Raw genomic sequence first — 19,879 nt, forward strand, 5'->3', positions numbered from 1 at the left:
ATCTAACTGTGGCCTCACCAAAATTCTGTACAGCTCCAACATGACATCCCTACTTTTGTAATCTGTGCCTCCATTGACAAAGGCAAGTATCCCATATGCCTTTTTCACCACCCTACCAACATGCCCTTCCGCTTCCAGAGACCTCTGGACAAACAAGCCAATGTCCCTTTGTTCCACAGAACTTCCCTGTGTCCTACCATTCATTGGATAGTTTCTTGTCAAATTACTCCTTCCAAAGTGTTTCACCTCACACTTCTCAGGGTTAAATTCCTTCTGCCACTTATCTGTCCATTTGACCATTCCACCTATATCTTCTTGTAGCCCAAGACACTATGTTTTACAGTTAACCACTTGTCCAATCTTTGTGTCATCCACAAACTTACTAATCCTACCCCCACATAGTCATGAATGTCATTTATGTAAATGATGAATAATAGGAGGCCAACACAGATCCCTGTGGTATGCCACTGGACACTGGCTTCCAGTCACTAAAGCAAGTTTCTGTCATCACCCTGTCTGCTACAGCTAAGCCAATTTTGAAGCCACTTTATCAAATTACCCTGTAATCCATGTGAATTTACCTTCTTCACCAGTCTCCCATGTGGAACCTTGTCAAAGGCTTTGCAGAAATCCATATAAACTACATCTGAGAAATATGCTGGTGTGACATCCCAAAGCTTTACAGCTGATAAGGTATTTTCATCATGATCACCAACAACCTATCCTGGTTCCCCCATGCCGATACTATAGTTAAGAAAGCCCACCAATGCCTCTACTTCCTCAGGAGACTAAGAAAATTCAGCATGTCCACTATGACACTCACCAACTTTTACAGATGCACCATAGAAAACATTCTTTCAGGTTATATTACAGCCTGGTATGGCTCCTGCTCTGCCGAAGACTGCAAGGAAATACAAAGGGTCATGAACTAAGCCCAGTCCACCATGAAAACCAGCCTCCCATCTGTTGACGGTTTCTACACTTCCCACTGCCCTTGGAGAAGCAGCCAACATAATTAAAGACTCCATGCACCCCAGGCATTCTCTCTTCCACCTTCTTCCTTCAAGAAAAAGATACAAAAATCTGAGGTCACTGACCAACTGACTCAAGAACTGCTTCTTCCCACCACCTCATATTAAGTTGATCTTTCTCTACACCCTAGCTACTATGACTGTAACACTACATTCTGCACTCTCCTTTCCTTTTCTATATATGGTATGCTTTGTCTGTACAGCATGCAAGAAACTATACTTTTCCCTATACACTAACATTTGTGACAATAATAAATTAAATCAAATTAACTGTTTTATTCTTCCATGTTGTGGACAAGGCTAACAATTGTTGCCTAGTCGTAATTGCCCTTGCAGCATTGGTGAACCTTCTTGAATCGCTGCAGTACACCTGTTCCATCCTGTTGGGGGGGTCAACATTCCTAACAGCATCATGGGTGTACCTAAATACTGACTGCCAGCGATTCAAGAAGGCACTATCACCTCCTTGAGGGCCAATTGGAGATAGAAAACAAATGGTGGCCTCGCCAGAGATGCCCACATTCCATAAAAGAATAAAAAGAGAAGTTACATCCAGTCTGCTATTGCAAAAGGTGTTTGGGATCTCGATCCCGCCACGGTGAAGGGAGGATGATGTGTGGTTTGGAGGAGAATTTGCACAAAGTGAAGCGTTAAACAGCACAGTGCTAAAGTTGCCTATGAACAATGAATTGTCCAAAGGGTTGTTTACAGAGAGAAAAACTACCATTCTAAAAACGCATATTTTTAATAATTTCCCGTTCCCATAACATGATTATCAGTCGCTGGTTGACGGCTGTGCTTCTAACTCTGGCTGTTGTCAAATTTTTCTCTAGCCGTATTGATGGAAAAGTGCTTGGTAAGATTTCCCTCCATACAGGGAGGTTTCATAGGAGACAACCCATAGTTCGGTAAATCACTAAGGGGTGATTGTATAATTTAAAACAATGCAAACTGACTAACGTTAGCCTCCGTGTGATGAAGAAATGTTCAGTTCAAAATTGCAAAAATATTTCATTTGCTGCGAGATTGCAGATTATAAAAACCCCGTTGCAAAGTAAACGTTATATTTAAAGGAAACGTAACAGTGAGCCCTGTGACCGTAACAGCTAAGGGCTGGGATGGTAATAGCTGGTTTACAGGGTTGAGCCCATACCTGAACCAGTGCTGTAACCATGAGCAAGGCTTCCTGTCCTCCTGGGGTCTGTTGCCTGGATTATGAGCTCTTCAGAAGAGAAAAAGGTTTCATTTTAGACGGCGTGGCGGTCGACTCCAATGCCAGGGGATACGGCAAACTCAATCCCAAACTGTGCGATGTTATCCCGCCTTACAACGCCCAGGCTGACCCTTACACTCGGTTCAACTTTCATACCAGGCAAATGAGAACTCTTCTGAAGAAGACCGGCCAGGTAGCTTCGGCTTTGTACTTTCCAATAATAGACGTCAGTGGGACGAGATGTCCACATTGCCCACCCACCTCAGCGGGTCTAACCGAGTTATGGTCCAGTTAGACCCCACGGTGAAAGATACAATTCACTGAAAGCCCCCGTACCTCTCACAGCTGGTGATGGAAGTTCTTCACACTGAGTGTGGAGACCACACTTTAATTGTCATTTTCTCAGCCTATTGTTGATCGTTTTACTTGGCTTCATTGCTGACTAGTGTGAAAAGGGAAGAGCCAGTCAAGACCTTGATTTGATTTGTTAGTGTCACATGTATTGGGATACAGTGAAAAGCATTGTTTCCTGTGCACTATACAGAGAAAGCATTACTGTTCACTGAATACATAGGGGAGAAGGAGAGGACAGGATATAGTGTTACAGTTATAGCTATGGAAAGATCACCTTAGTGTATGGTAGGTCCATTCAAAAATCTGATGGTAGCAGGAAAGAAGCTGTTCTTGAGTCAGTTGATATGTGATCTCAAACTTTTGTATTTTTTTCCCAATGGAAGAAATTGGAGGAAAATTTTTCCGGGGTTTGTGAAGTCCTTAATTATAGAATCCCCACAGGGCAGAAGGAGGCCACTGAGCACATGAAGTCCCCACCAACCACAATACCACCCAGGCCCCAGCCCCACAACCCAACACATTTACCCCACTCGTCCCCTTGACACTAAGTAGCAATTTAGCATGGCCAATCAACCTAACTTGCACATCTTTGGACTGTGGGAGGAAACTGGAGCATCCGGAGGAAGCCCACAAAGACATGGGGGAGAATGTGTAAATTCCACACAGACAGTGACCCAAGCTGGAAGTCGAACCAAGGTGCTTGCAACCGTACTGCCCACTGATACTGGTTGCTTTTCCAAGGCATCTACAGAATTGTTTCGTCTAATGATTTAGTCAAACTGGAATGTATATTTACATTTAACCTCATGTGAGGGGCATAGATAAAGTGGATAGGAAAGAATTTTCTCCATTAGCAGAGGTCAATAACCAGATGGCAAAAATTTAATATAATTGGTAGGATTAAAAGAAAGAGTTACATTTATATCACTCTTACCATAGTCACCAGATTTCTCAAATAACTTCACAGCCAATGAAATAGTTTTTGAAGTGTAATCATTGCAGCATTTGGAACGCAGCTGCTAATTTGCTCCCAGCAAATTCCCACAAACAGCAATGTGATAATGAGCAGATAATCTGTTTTTGTGATATTAACAGAAGGGTAAATATTGGCCAGGACACCAGTGATGTTTCCCTTGTTCTTCTTCGAACTAGTGATTATACAAGGGGGCAGAAGTAAGAAAGTCAAACAGAAACAGAGAGAGATGTATGGCAAAGAAGAGGGCCATTCAGCCCATCATATCCATGCCAACCAAGAAATGCTTATCCATCTTCCAGCCTTTGGTCCCTTGCCCTGCAGGCTACAGGACCTTAAGTGAATATCCAAGCCCTTTGTGTCTCTTTTTCCCTTCCCTAATGCTATGATTGTTGGGCCATGGGGCTTGCTCTGGTGATTAATTCAAGTCATCGACAGTGTGTGGGTTTGATTTTGGTACCAGCTGAGATAGACTTGGGACCTGCCTCCTCATCCTGCCGCTGAGAGTGACAGGCAATGGAAAATAACCACTGGCAAATAAACACTGTCAAGAAAATGGATCAGGCTGAAGCATCAGCAGGCAATAAGCCAATGACCTGCCTTTGGGCAGAGGACACATACCGTTATTGATAGATGTGCCACGCGAATGTGTAGCCAATAAACCAGTGGGAGAGGGGCATCACAAGCAAGGTCAAACATCTTTTTTATATTATTCATCCATGGGCTGTTGGAGCCTCTGGCAAGATCGGAATTTATTGTCCATCCCTATACAACTGGGTGACTTGAAGTCACAAATAGGCCAGCAAGTAAGGACAGCAGATTTCCTTTTCTAAGGAATATTTCGTAAATCAGATGGATTTTTGCAAAAGTCCAATAATTACACGGTCACCATTATTGATCGTCACTTTTTTATTCCAGAATTACATAGAAACTAGAAGCAGGGGTGGACCATTTAGTCTTTCGAGCCTGCACCACCATTCATTTTGATCATGGCTGATCATCAAATTCAATATCTTGATTCCTCCTTCCTCCCATATCTCTTGATCACTTTTGCCCCAAGAGCTACATTTAATTTCTTCTTGAAATTAGACAATGTTTTGGCCTCAACTACTTTCTGTGGTAGTGAATTCCAGGTTTCCCCCAGTCCAACACCGGCATCTCCACATCATGACATAGTGAATTCCACACACTCACCACCCTCTGGGTGAAGAAATTTCTCCTCGCCTCAGTTCTAAGAGGTTTATCCCTTATCCTTAAACTATGACCCCTAGTTCTGGGTTCCCCCCCCACCTCCCCAATGGGAACATTCTTTCTGAATCTACCCTGTCCAACCCTGTTAGAATTTTATAAGTTTCTATGAGACCCCTCTCACTCATCTAAACTCCAGTGAATATAATAATCCTAACTAATTTAGTCTTTCCTTATCATTTTATTAGCCAACTTTAAATTCCCAGCAATCATATTGGGATTTGAACTTATGCTCCTGATTTTAACTTTTGCAACTAGATGGATTTTGTACGAGTTTGCATTTGGCTACAGATGTCTGAACTAATCCAGGTTTCTGGATTGTTAGTTTAGTAACATAACCATCATGCTCCTCACACTATGCTCCACATGTATATATTTTAAGCTTGAATTGTGGAGTAGATTACTGGCTAGTTTTCACCCTCCTTAGTTATGATACTGAAGTCTATTGTAGCACTCCTTGTCACCAAGCTTACAACAAAGCAGGAAGAAATCTGTAAGCTGTCCGTTCTTGTATGACTCAGCCTCTGATCCACAGAGCAAACTTAAATTCACATTTTCTCACCAGACTGCAGCAGTCATTTTTATCATTTTCCTTTACATCTATTATAAGCTGCTGACCAGCAGGGTCTGGTTTACTCTGAGTCGGATGTGTTCCATTCAATAACATTGCAAATAGAAAATCATTCAGTGCAGACTCGATGAGCTGAATGGCCTCCTTTGGCACTGTGAAGTTTCTATGATTCTATCTCCACGAAAGATAGTGCAGTGGTCTAAACACAGCTTTTTATCTCACAAACCAATGTCAAATCCAGCCCAGCCTCCTCAGATAGAAGCTTCCTCCGTCCACTACTTGTAAAAGTCCTACCTGAAATTCGATTTATTGATTAGCCATGCTAAATTGCCCCTTAGTGTCCTGGGATATGTAGGTTAGAGGGATTAACAGGACAAATATGTGGGGTTATGGGGTTAGGGCCCGGGTGGGATTGTTGTCGGTGCAGACTCAATGGGCCAAACGGCCTCTCCTGCACTGTAGGGATTCTATGATTATATATTTGAAATGTTATTGAATGGAGCAGGTCCTCACATGCCTGTTGGAAAGGGTTTGAATGCAGTATATTGACCATACCCATCATCTGCATTCTATGCATATTTGATTGTATATGGTTTGTGCTGAAGCAAAAGCACCATGGCATCCACCTCATGGTGGAATGGAAATGCGAGAGCTCAGTTGTGCTTTTGACCCCAGCATTAAGTTGCACTTTAACAGTTGAGGGTAATATTTTTGTGTCCCATACCTAAGGAAGGATGCGCTGACATTGGAGGGGGTCCAGAGGAGTTCACAAGAATGACCCAGGAATGAAGGGCTTGTCATATGAGGAGCAGTTGAGGAGTCTGAGTCTGTACTCGTTGGAGTTTAGAAGGATGAGGGGGGAGCTAATTGAAACTTACAGAATACTGAGAGGCCTAGATAGAGTGGACGTGGAGAGGATGTTTCCATAGTGCAAGAGACTAGAACTCAAGCGCAACCTCAGAGTGAAGGAATGCTAATTTAAAACTGAAAATGAGGAGGAATTTCTTCAGCCAGAGGATGGTGAATGTGTGGAACTCATTACCACAGAGGGCTATGGAGGGCAGATCATTGAGTGTCTTTAAGACAGATATAGATAGGTTCTTGATCAATAAGGGGATCAAGGGTTTTGGGGAGAAAGCAAGAGAATGGGGATGAGAATCACATCAACCATGATTGAATGGCAGAGCAGTCCCAATGGGCCAAATGGCCTAATTTTATTCCTATATCTTATGGTTTTCCTCAATGTTTCAGATGCTCAACATACTACTTTACGTGAAACTGAACCGTGTACACCAAGAAGCTCATATCCCATGCTATGTTTTTGGCCTGAGGTGGGGATGGTATTAAGGACGGGCGGGTTCAGAAAAATGCCGATATTGTTTTCTATTCCTCACCACTATACAGTGGAAAGCTTGTATGTGTGATTTCCAAATAGTATGTTGGCCTTCATTGCAAGAGGTTTTGAGTACAGGAGAAGAGGGATGTGTTGTTGCAATTATACAGGGCCTTGGTGAGGCCACACCTAGAGCAATTTGTACAGTTTTGGTTTCCTTTTCTGAGAAAGGATGTTCTTGCTCTCGAGGGAATGCAGTGAAGGTTTACCAGGCTGATTCCAGGGATGGCGGGAATGATGTATGAGGACAGATTGACTAGGTTAGGATTGTTTTTGCTGGAGTTCAGACAAATGAGGGAGGATGTTCTCGATGGCGGGGGAGTCCAGAACCAGGACTCACAGTGTGAGGATTCGGGATAGACCATTTAGGACGGAGGTGAGGAGACATTTCTTCACTCAAAGAGTGGTGAGCCTGTGGAATTCATTATCACAGGAAGAGTTGATGCAAAACATTGAATGTATTCAAGAGACAGCTGGATATAGCACTTGGGAGTGAATGGGATCAAAGGTTATGGGGAAAAAGCAGGATTAGGCTATTGAGTTGGATGATCAGCCATGATCATGATGAATGGCGGAACAGGCTCAAAGGGCCAAATGGCCTTCTCCTACTCCTATCTTTTGTTTCTGTGTTTCTATGTAGAGTGCAGATGATGTGGATATGCTGGCGTTGGACTGGGGTAAACACAGTAAAAAGTCTGACAACACCAGGTTTAAGTCCAACCGATTTATTTGAAAGTAAACTCACTAGCTTTCGAGGTTTCCCTCTTCTTCAGGTGAATGGAGAGTTGAGGCCAGAACTCTCCATTCACCTGAAGAAGAGGGAAACCTCGAAAGCTAGTGAGTTTACTATCAAATAAATTGGCTGGACTTAAACCGAGTGCGGATAGAGACAGCCTCAGTTTTCATTCACCTGATTGACATAGTTAATGGTCATTGTTACAGCAATGTATAAAATAATGCTCACTTGAGAAACAGAAGGGAACCCAAGACCTCTGGGACATTATCTATCATTGATAAGAAAAGCTGGGGGAGATGGAGGTGGTGACTTGAAAAGTGGGGTGGGGGGGGGGTGCAGGATGAAGGGAAGATGAAAAGTTAAAAAATAAAGTTGTTATAGATAGAAAAGATGCAACATATTGTTTAGTTTGCTATTTCAACTACAAAATCAGTTTGATCAATAAATAATCTTTGGCAGGATCACGGTGGGACATCGAGCAGTGGCTGGCTAGTGGACTATTTTTATAAACATGGACCAGCTCAAAGGTACCTTGCCAAAAGAAATGCATATGGAGCAGGTATGTGGTTTTAAATCCTTTTGAATAAAAACAAGTTCTGATGTAATATTCATTTGATTCTGTTTTCAGTATACAATCTGATATTTCAAAGGGGGCAGAATTGGCTTCAGAAGCATTGGTCCCAAACTTTGAGATGACTAGTTGTTTGGGTCTAGAACAAAAGATTTCACAAATATAAATTGGATCCGAGGGCAAATCAGGAGTGCCTGTCTTTAAGGAACAACATCTGACCCTCAGTTAGCTCCTGTCCACCCAGATGGCATAGGAATTGTAGTGAAATCCTAGAGACATTGTCCTGATTTATCCAACAAAACAGAGAAAGTTTTTATGTTGAGAAATTTAATGTATGGGCCACATTCCATACTGCAAGATGCCAGAAAGGAAAAGAAAGAAGAAAACATCAGAAATGTTGGGCAGATGATGAGCTAAGTCAGTAAGTAGTATCTAGCTGGCACCAAGTTTGCTATGATTAATGAATATTGTTATACCATACCACCAGGAGGATGGCAGCAGGCGTACTGGATGAACCATGATCCTCCCATTCATATCATGATTCCTAGGCAAGTTAATGATCAGATTGTAAGCACTTGGGAAGACCAAAGAAGTGAGGAACTGAATGATCCCAAGGTCCATTCACAAGATAGCACAATGCCACTTGATTTTTTTCGACAAGTCAGAATGGAGGGAAACTGTGGCTGGCAAGGATGAGGGTTTCCAAAATTAATGACTTATCTAGCTGGGTAAGCTTTCAAGTTACCCATGGATATGATAAAAATACATTCTTAAAAATCCCTCAAACTTGTAAAAAAAATTGCAACATTTATCCACCAACTGATAGGGTAAATGGGCATGGTGAAAGGGATAATCAGAATTCAGAAAACATCTGACAAAGGGTCCAACCAAAATATCAACTGACTATATTTATTTTTTACAGGGGCAGACTGAGCTATGCTTTCTATCTTTTGTGCAATCCATAATTAAAATACTGTTGGGTCAAAGATCCTCCCAGTTGAGGACCAGTCTGCAGGGTTTTACACCAGCATTTTTAAATTAAACAAGAAGATAATTAGTATCTTGATTCTGGTGGCACAGTGGTTAGCACTGCTTCTTCACAGCACCAGGCACCCGGGTTCAACTCTGGCCTTGGGTGACTGTCTGTGTGGAGTTTGCACCTTCTCCCCGTGTCTGTGTGGATTTCCTCTGGGTATTCTGGTTTCCTCCCGCACTCCAATGATGTGTGCGTTAGGTTGATTGGGCATGTTAAATTGACCTTGAGTGTCAGGGGATTAGTAGAGTAAATACGTGGGGTTACGACATTGGGCTTGGGTGGGATTGTTGTCATTCTGGCTTGATGGGTCCACTTTCTGCACTGTAAGCATTCTAGGACTTGCAACAATCAGGATTGGTTCGCAATTACTTTTACAAGAGCATGAATAGGACTGATGAATATACCTGGGATACAGAAAAGAAAGTGTATTTAGCAGTAGCTGCAGTTTTTGATGAAAAGTTATGGACATGAAATGTTAACAATACTTTTGTCTAGTCTCAACAGATATTGTCTGATCCGGTGAGTATGTTCAGCATTTTCTGCTTTTATTTCAAATTTCGAGCACTTGCGATATTTTGTTTATTAACATTGAAGGTTTCGCCCAGCTGGGATTTTTTTGCCAATGAAACCAAATTTAAAAAACAGTTTACATCACTTTTTGTACTAGAATTTCTCCAAACTTCTTCAGAGGTCTGGCATGTTGGAATGGTTGGAGGAAAATAACCAGAAGTAAAAATTGTTTCTTTCCCAAAGAAATTAACTTCCTCTACAATTCATAACACAGAAGAACTTTGCCACTTCATTCACAGATAACATTTACGTAGAAAGGTTATTAAGGAACCCCAGACATGACCGATACGATCAAAACTCTAAACCTAAGGGGTGTCATGGTGGGACAGTGGTTAGCACTGCTGCCTCACAGCGCCAGGGACTCAGGTTCGATTCTTGGCTTAGGTTGCTGTCTGTGGGGAGTTTGCACATTCTTCCTGTACGTGCGTGGGTTTCCTCTGGGTGTTCTGGTTTCCTCCAAAAGGTGTGCTGGTTAGGTGCATTGGCCATACTACATTCTCTTTCAGTGTACCTGAATGTGGTGACTAGGGGATTTTCACAATACCTGAATCGCAGTGTGAATGTAAGCTGACTTGTAGCTAATAACTAAACTTTACTTTACTTGGGTGCTGATACTGGTTGGTCTTGAATGGAAATTATTCGATTTTCCAACTCGCAACCTTCCCTCCAGCACCTAATATATAAAAAGAAATGCATCATGATGAAGAATTGTGGATACCGAGGGACAGCTTAAAAATTTCTTTGTGATTTTCTGTGGGGAGTAGGGCACAGCATGGGAGGATCCAATTATGGCAACATTACAAAAAAACAACCTGTAGTTGATTACAGAAGAATTGCATTCTCAGATTAAGCTTACCAGTGGGAAAGACAAAATACCTTTTCTTTCTGCTGACAGAATCCAAATGTACACATTAATGCCATGTTGGCAGTTCCCAGTGAGCTTGGATAATAGCCATTGAATTCAATGACACGTTGGGTTATTTGATGCCTAGCAACATGACATAGCAACAGCTTGTGTCTGATTATCATTGTCCCATGATGTGTCTCATTATCTGCTCCCTGTCAGGTGCTGCATCACCTTTTTGGAAATAAGTTGACATGCAAAAGACTTTTATTTTTGTAAATGAGCTGAGACCGAGCAGCTGGAGATAACATGCATTTATTTTGTGGTTTTTGACCCTGACAATTGTTTGGAGCTTGGAACGACTTAGGAAAAATTGCACTGGGAAAAAAATGAACAATTGACAAAGCCCAGTGCTGCCTGCATGGACAGCTCCAAGCACCACCACTAATCGCTCAAGTCTTGTCAATAATTTCTTCATTTGTAGATTCAATGGATAACACTGTCCAGTGTAAAACTTGAGTAGTAGAGAACAGGAAGATCCTAAATTTAGATCCCCATGTATGCTGACCTCAGCAGGAATAACAATAGCAGCTTCACAGTACTCTCAATATTGCAATTTAGAACTTAAGCAAAACTAATAATAGGAAGATTTCAGGAAAGCTCTCTTCACACAAAGAGTTGTTGGAATTTGGAACACACTGCACCAGACACCATATACATAACATCATCTGAAGTGCTTAAAATAGAGATTCAAATATTCTTGAGAAAAAATAATGAGGGATTCTAAGAAATTTGAAACAAGAACAGAAAATTATGGAATCATAGAATCCCAATAGTGTAGAAGGAGGCCATTCGGCCCAACAAGACTGCGCTGACTTTCTGACAGTATATCTAAACCAGGCCCTCTTCCCCACCTCAAACCCCATAACCCCACACATTTACCATGGCTGATCCACCTAACCTACACACCTAAAATTTATTAGTTACAAGGAAGGATTACATTAATACTGCAGTAAAGTTACTGTGAAATTCCCCTAGTTGCCACAGTCTGGCGCCTGTCAGGGCAATGCACCCAACCAGCATGTCTTTCAGAATGTGGGAGGAAACCGGAGCACTGAGGGGCAATTTAGCATGGCCAATCCACCTAACCTGCACATCTTTGGATTGTTGGAAGAAACTGGAGCACCTGGAAGGTAACCCACACAGGCACGAGTGCAAGTGCAAACCCCACAAGACAGTCAATCAGGGAGGGATCAACCTGGATCCCTGGTGCTGTGAGGCAACAATGCTAACCACTGTGCCACCGTGTCACCCCTATGCCACTGTAGTACACATTTGAATCACTGTATATCTTCCTTTGTCTTATTGATGCAAATTAACTTGTGTACTATCAATATTTTCGGTGTTTATGAAGGGATATGGAGGAATGACAGGAAAGTAAGTTTAAACAGTTACAGCTGCCATACCAACACAAATGATGGGAGCAAACTCAATGTGTCAAGAGGCTGATGGTCTTAAAGTGCAATATTTGGTTTTGTTTGGGTACTAAATACTGATCTATGTTCTGCACTACAAGAACATGGGAGAATTTTGATAAAAAATGATCATTGGATGTTGGTCTTCTGGTTGGGCCAGCATTTATTGCCCATCCCTGATTGCCCTTGAACTGGGTGGCTTACAAGGAGGACAGTTAAGAATCTACCACATTACCACGGATAAAAACAAATTATTGCTGGTGCTGGAATCTGAAACCAAAAGAGAAAATGCTGGAAAATCCCAGCAAGTCTGGCAGCATCTGTAAGAGAGAACAGATGACCCTTTGTCAAAGCTAAAAGGCATAGAAGGCGGGAGATATTTATATCACAGGGTGAGGGAATGAAAGATATATCATAGCCACAGAAACCAGAGGAAAAGACTGCTAATAACTATCCACAGAGAGAATAAAGGGTGTGAATGGCCAAACGGCAGAGAAACTGTAAGCTGTGACAGATGAAGATGTTGGAGGGGGGGCAGGGGAAATGGATGGGACCGAGGTAAAATTTAGAAAGAGAGAAGCAAGGGGGAGAAAAGGGAAGAGAAGGGCGAAGGGAAAGAGTTCCTTCACATTCTCTCCATTAGGATCTTTCATTCCCTCATTTTTCATTCCCTCACCCTGCAATGTAAATATCTCCCACTTTCTGTACCTTTTAGCTTTGACAAAGGGTCATCTGGACTTGAAACGTCAACTCTTTTCTCTCCCTACAGTTGCTGCCAGACCCACTGAGGTTTTCCAGCATTTTCTCTTTTGGTTTCAGATTCCAACTTCTGCAGTAAGTTGCTTTTATCTGTACTTGATGGAGTTTAGAAGAATGAGGAGGGAATCTCATTGAAACTTGCAGAATACTGAAAGGCCTGGATAGGATGGACATGGGGAAGATGTTTCCATTACTAGGAGAGACTAGGATTCAAGGACACAGCCTCGGAATAATGGATCAGTCCTTTGGAACCGAGATGAGGAAGAACTCCTTCAACCAGAGGATGGTGAATCTATGGAATTCCTTGCCACAGAAGCCCATGGAGGCCAGGTCACTGCGTCTATTTAAGTCAGAGATAGCTAGGTTAGTGATTGGTAAGGGGATCAAAGTTTACAGGGAAAAGGTGGGAGAATGGGGTTGAGAAACTTATCAGCCACAATTCAATGGCAGAGCAGACTTGAAGGGCCAAATGGCCTAATTCTGCTCCTATATATTATGGTCTCATAACTAAAATTATAGTTTATGCTTTGCAAGAGAAAAACTTTGCATGGAATAACACCACAACCTATGTTGTAAAATGAAAACAATACAAAACAAATGTTTAAGAGCATTTTTGTTTATTAAATATTTATTGAAACATAAAAACTCAGTCAAGGGGAATCTTGATACACACATGAAAAAACGAGAAAGAAATCAAGGTGCGTGTAGGATGGATTGGGAAGACTTATTTGAAATGGGAGGAGACTTTATTGCACAATAAACAGCAGTTGGGTTGAAAGGGTGTAGATTGTGTATGAAAATCAGGGAGAGATTGGGTTTCATGCCGTGTGCATTGATTTTGCAGGGCACTCACGTGAGCACGTAGTCGGCCACCGAGGATTTTTGTCAGATCTCAAACCATTAAACGGATACAATGGGAGATTTGGATTCAGAAGAAACACACCCAGCCTGAGGCAAAACCCTTCCATGTTCGGGCCTGCCACCTGTCTCCCGCTGCATTAGCACATGTGCGAAAACAGAAAATTGCAAAGTCTTAAGTCCGCCATTGTTAACACCAGCAGGAGTGCATACTTTTTACAACACCATTGTTGATGTTGGACAATTTGGCGGGTTGAAAAATCAATACATCAATTGCTACATTTTTAAATAGTTGTAATTTCAGGGGAGTCACCTCTTCTAGAGAAACAAATTGAAAGTGATAATTCTGTGATCGTCAAGAATAATTGGTCTGTGTAAACGATATATTGTGTGCAATCGAAAGTCCTTAGATCCTAAAATAAAGCATGTGTGTACGGGCAGCATTTTGTAACTGTATATTTTAAGCCAGCCATTCATTCTGTATTTGATATCCAATGACTGCATGGAGAAATTCTTGCTTTGAACAGTTCCATTCAATTTCAGATTGGACAGTGGCACAGTGGTTAGCAGTGCTGCCTTACAGTGCCAGGGACCTGAATTTGATTCCTGACGCTGTGAGGCAGCAATGCTAACCACTGTGCTACCCTACACTCCTTCCATCATACCAAGCACCTCATCCAGCTTGATGAGCCCGACCGTGTCCCCACCTTCACCAGTGTGACATCCCCTACCCTCAGCCTAACAATCCCCACCCCCAAGCCTAACAATCCCCAGCCCTGGCCCAATAGCATTCCCCCGCAACCACCTCCGCCCTCCCCCCCCCCCCCCCCCCCCACCACCCCCACCACCCCTTCAGCCCAACCCTCATTTGGCCTGGCATCCCTCCACCCAGCCCACCAAACTAGTGCCTTTTTCTGCATTCCTTTCACACTTGGTTGCTGCAGCCCCTGAGTTACTTCACCGTTCCTGTCCCACTCAGCCTGAGTTGATAAGATCAGTTGAAAAAGGGGCTTTGGAATTCCAGCAAGTTAAGTCGCTATGAATGGCTATCTGCTGAATAGTGCCACTCCGAGAAAGAGGAGGGCCAATGTGATAATGCACTGTATAAATAAATGCAAGTATTTCTTTCCTTTACAATTATCATCAGACAATGGCCAGAGGATACAATCTTTGATTGCACTCAGCAATGAAGTAACTATTTGCCATGAGGTTGATTTGTTTTGATTTATTATTGTCACATGTTTTAGTGTACAGCAAAAAGTATTGTCTCTTGTGCACTATACAGACAAAACATACTGTTCATAGAGAAGAAAAAGAGAGAGTACAGAATATAGTGTTACAATCATAGCTAGGGTGTAGAGAAAGATCAACTTAATATAAGGTTAGTCCATTCAAAAGTCTGACAACAGCAGGGAAGAAGCTGCTCTTGGGTTGATTGATACGTGACCTCAGACTTTTGTATCTTTATCCCCATTGAAGAAGGTGAAAAAGAGAATGCTTGGCGTGCGTGGGGTCCTTAATTATACTGGCTGCTTTGCCAAGGCAGTAGGAAATATAGACAGAGTCAATAATGGGAGGTCGGTTTGCATGATGGATTGGGTATGTTCATGGCCTTCTGTAGTTTCTTGCCGTCTTGCACAGAGCAGGACCTATATCAAGCTGTGATACAACCAGAAAGAGAGCTTCTTATGGTGCATCTGTAAAAGTTGGTGAGAGTCGTTGCTGATATGCCAAATTTCCTTAGTCTTCTGAGAAAATAGAGGCGTTGTGGGCTTTTGTAACTGTAGTGTCAGCATGGGGAGACCAGGACAGATTGTTGGTGATTGGGACAAATAAAACTTGAAGCTCTTGACCTTTTCTACTTCATCCTGTTGATGTAGACAGGGTATAGCTAGTCCAACGCTGCTGGCATCTTCACATCATGATGTAGACAGGGGCATGTCCTCCTTTACACTTCCTGAAGTTGATGACAATCTCCATCATTTTGTTGACATTGAGGGAGAGATTATTGTTGCTGCACCAATTCACCAGATTCTCTATCTCATTCCTGTACTCTGTTTCGTCATTGTTTGAGATCCAACCCACTACAGTGGTGTCATCAGCAAACTTGAAAATCGAATTGGAGGGGAATGTTTTATATGTTTTAGTATACAGTAAACATGAACATGTTTTAGTACACAGTGAAAAATATTGTTTCTTGCGCACTATACAGACAAAGCATGCCACTCATAGAGAAGGAAACAAGAGAGTGCAGAATGTAGTGACATAGCTAGGGTGTAGAGAAAGATCGATTAAGTGCGAGGTAGATCCATTCAAAAGTCCAATTGCAGTGGGGAAGAAACTGTTGTTGATTCGGTTGGTACATGACCTCAGACTTGCATCTTTTCCCAACGGAAGAAAGTGGAAGAGAGAATGTCCGGGCTGTGTGTGGTCCTTAATTAAGCTGGCAGCTTTGCCAAGGCAGCAGTAAGTATAGACAGAGTCAATGGACGGGAGACTGGTTTATCCATTGAAAGTTCAGTTAATTGAGTGAGCTATATTTATGCATTCAGGGCAATGACATAGAGCTTTAGAAACAAGCTCTTTCTTGCTGAACATTTCACAATACTGCAGCAGCAACTGTAGGATTGAGAACTGTGCCTAACACATTTTTATCAAAAATCCTGCCAACTAGGAGACTTTACATTCTCTGTTAGAGGGACTAAATCATCAGCTATAAACATAAGATAATTATTGATAAATGAAAGAGGGAATTCAGGAGAAATTGCTTAACTCTCCACCATCTGACCCAGAGAGTGGTACAAATATGACACTCACCACCAAAAGGACTAGTTGTACCAAATAGCATCGATGAAATTAAAGAGAAACTAGGTGAACATATAGGAGGTTGTATGGCACAGTTGGCATCCCAGAAGCTCCAAGTTCAAGTCACACCCCAGGATGTAATGGCCAAGGACGTTGCATCAATAACATGGTCAGAGAGGTTGAGTGTCAACCTGAAATTCCTTCAAACTCACCAATGGCTGGCGGTAAGGACAGGAGACACTTCTGGTCAGCTACACTTGATATGGAGTAACATCCCATCAAGCTATAAGTCTCTAACAGACGAGCAAACTGTTCTAGGAATTATTAGCTATGGAAATGGACAAAAGAAAGCCATATTGTACCACTAGGTATGGGAAGAGAATTGGAATTGGATGATGAACATATGAAAGAGAAAGAAATAGAAAGTCCATGTTTATAGAGTGAGATGAGGAAAGGTGGGAGAACACTCTGGCTGACACATGAGTGCCAATATGGACCAGTTGGGCTGAATGGCCTGTTTTTGCACTGTGAATTCCATGTAACAAATTAATACACTACAGTACCTAAGTGGGGAGTCATAAATGTCAGAGTATTGTGTTGATGACATTCTTAAATACAGACCATCACAAATCATGTCCTTACTTACTTGAATGTTACCCACAACTGCTTTACACTTGGGGACACAGTTTGGCATTGTTACTTGACTAGTTCCGCTAGTTATGTGTGTAAAAGAATACGGAGCCAAGGTAGGTGGATCAAGGCTTTGTGTAACACTCTCCACCCACAATCCCCACTGGTGCATGGAAAGATCCTGTGCCTGGAGCCTTCCACTGGGAAATCCCACCTCCCCCGCACAGCTGTGGTTCAGTTGGTAGCAGACTAACTTCCCACCCCAGAACATAAGCAAACAGTTCTAGGCTAATATCCCGTACAGCACTGAGTGAGTGCTGCACTGCTGGAGGTACTATCTTTCAGATGAGATGTTAAATCAAGGCCCCTTCTGTCCTCAGGTATAATGGATTCCACGGCCTTGACCAATTGTTAGCCTTTAATCTACATCAGAAAAGCAGATTATCAGGTCATCATCGCATTGCTGTTTGTGGGACCTTGCTGTGCACACTTTATTCCTTCATTACAAAGTAATTATTACACTTCAATTATTACACTGTAGTTCACTGACTGTAAAGTGCTTTGGGATGTCCAGTGGTTATGAAAGGTGCCACAAAAATGCAAGTTTTTCTTTTAGGATGTCCAAATGGAAAATGAGGTGAAGGAAGGCACTGTGAGGCAGCCGTGCTAACCACTGTGCCACTGTGCTGTGAAACTGGAGCAGGAGTATTGTACCACTAGCCCCTAAGCCTGTTCCACCATCCATTAAGATCATGATTGATCTGTTTGTGCCCTTATCTCCACTTTCTCCCATAACCCTTTATTGCTTGTCAGTCAAAATTTTACCTATCAGGGCAATCTGATAGGAGTTTATAAAATTGAGAGGCATCGATAGGGTGAACAGTTGGAAGCTTTTTCCCAGGGCAGAAGTGACAATTACAAAGAGGGCACAAGCTCAAAATAAGAAGGGAAAGATTCAGTGGAGATGTGCGGGGTAAGATTTTTACACAGAGGTGGGTGGGGCTTGGAATGCACTGCCAAATGAGACGTTTAAGGCAGTTACGTTAGCCATATTTAAGATTTTTCTTAAGAGGCATATGAACAAACGGGGAATAAAGGGATATAAGTGGTTGGTTTAGGTAGGTAAGCATGATTGGTACAGGCTTGGAGGGCCGAAGGGCCTGTTCCTGTGCTGTGCGGTTCTTTGGTCTTTGAAATGGAGGGCACAGCGTGCAACATACACAGGAAATTTACCCCTGCAGAATGGTGTGGAGGAAAAATCTGAGAAATGATTCAAGTTGTAAAATGGACGAGGAAGATTTCTGAGCCTTCTTAGGTTCACAAACTCTCCAGGCTTGTTCTCAATCTCCATGAATCGCAGATTAATCTTCTGAGCACTGTTTCTGGCAATAAGAATCAATGATGCTGGAATTACACAGGCCTGCTAGCATAGGTGGAGCAAAATGGAGTTAACGGTCAGAATTCTCCAATCCCATGCACCACAGGAATTTTAGCAGGTTGGGGGGGACCATGAAAAGGTCCATTGACCGCAGGTGGGATTCTCTGGATTTGAGGTAAGTGTGGCTGGAAAATCCCACCAGCGTTCCCTTCATCAGAACTCATGAAACATAAATTTAATATGCTTTGAGCAAACAAAAGGGAAAGGAGGCAGTGGGTGAAGAATAAAAAGGGAGGTCTATGATAAGATGGAGGGAAGGACAGATTAAATGACAAAAGACTTCATGGTAATAAGAAACAAAAGATGTGTCCAGATAGGATGTGAATGATTGGACTACAAGCCTCCATAGAATTCTCTTCACCAAAGATCAGTGAAGGCTGCATCATTGAATATATTCAAGGCGGAGTTAGTTATAATTTTGATTGACAAGCAATCAAGGATTAGGAGGGAAAGTGAAGATAGTGGAGATAAGGACAGGCACAAACAGATCAATCATGATCTTATCGGACCAAGTTAAAGTCCAACAGGTTTATTCGGAATCATGAGCTTTCAGAGTGCTGCTCCTTCCTCACTCACCTGATGAAGGAGCAGCGCTCTGAAAGCTCCTGATTCCAAATAAACCTATTGGACTTTGACCTGGTATTGTGAGACTTCTTACTGTGCCCACCGCAATCCAATGCTGCCATATCCACATGATGATCTTATTGGATAGTAGAGCAGGCTTGAGGGGCTGAATAGGCTACTCCTGCTCCAATTTGGCACCATAGTGGCACAGTGGTTAGCACTGCTACCTTGCAGCGCCAGTGACCCGGGTTCAGTTCCTGGCTTAGGTCACTGTCTGTGTGGAGTCTGCACGTTCTCCCTGTCTCTGTGTGGGTTTCCTCTGGCTGCTCCCATTTCCTCTCACAGTCAGAAAGATCTGCTGGTTAGGTACATTGGCCATGCGAAATTCTCCCCAAGTGTGGCAACTAGAGGATTTTCTAACTTCATTGCAGCATGAATATAAGCCTACTTGTAACACTAGTGAATACATTTTAAAACTTCATTCCTTTGGTTTGAATGCAAAGCGAATGAATAAAGAAAGAAACACGAGTAAAATTGAGGCGAAGGTTTTCATTGAAAATTGTTGAACTCAGAGCTGGGTGCATTCTTTCTGACAATGCTGGAGGAAAGTTATTGCTCTGTCTGAGGCCAGAACTCTCCATTCACCTGACGAAGGGGCTAACCCCGAAAGCTTGTGAGTATATTATCAAATAAATAGGTTGGACTAAAACCTGGTGTTGTCAGACTTTTTACTGTGTTTACGCCAGTCCAACGCCGGCATACCCACATCACGAAAGTTATTGCAGCAGGCAAACTTTGGCTGTTCTTTTC

General features: G+C 42.5%; 1 protein-coding gene across 1 annotated transcript; it reads left to right on the top strand.

Annotated features, from left to right (window-relative positions):
• The first annotated feature begins 2,203 nt into the window (after positions 1 to 2,203).
• LOC145358966 (sperm microtubule associated protein 1-like) lies at positions 2,204 to 13,776 on the top strand. The gene is made up of 3 exons (XM_080213315.1): positions 2,204 to 2,437; positions 7,979 to 8,078; positions 13,619 to 13,776. Exons 1-3 carry the CDS (start codon positions 2,204 to 2,206, stop codon positions 13,774 to 13,776), a joined length of 492 nt encoding a protein of 163 aa, XP_080069441.1.
• The last annotated feature ends 6,103 nt before the right edge of the window (positions 13,777 to 19,879 follow it).

Source organism: Carcharhinus amblyrhynchos, chromosome 27 (genome assembly GCF_965287045.1).
Source record: "Carcharhinus amblyrhynchos chromosome 27, sCarAmb.v2.hapA, whole genome shotgun sequence".
Taxonomy (NCBI): Eukaryota; Metazoa; Chordata; class Chondrichthyes; order Carcharhiniformes; family Carcharhinidae; genus Carcharhinus; species Carcharhinus amblyrhynchos.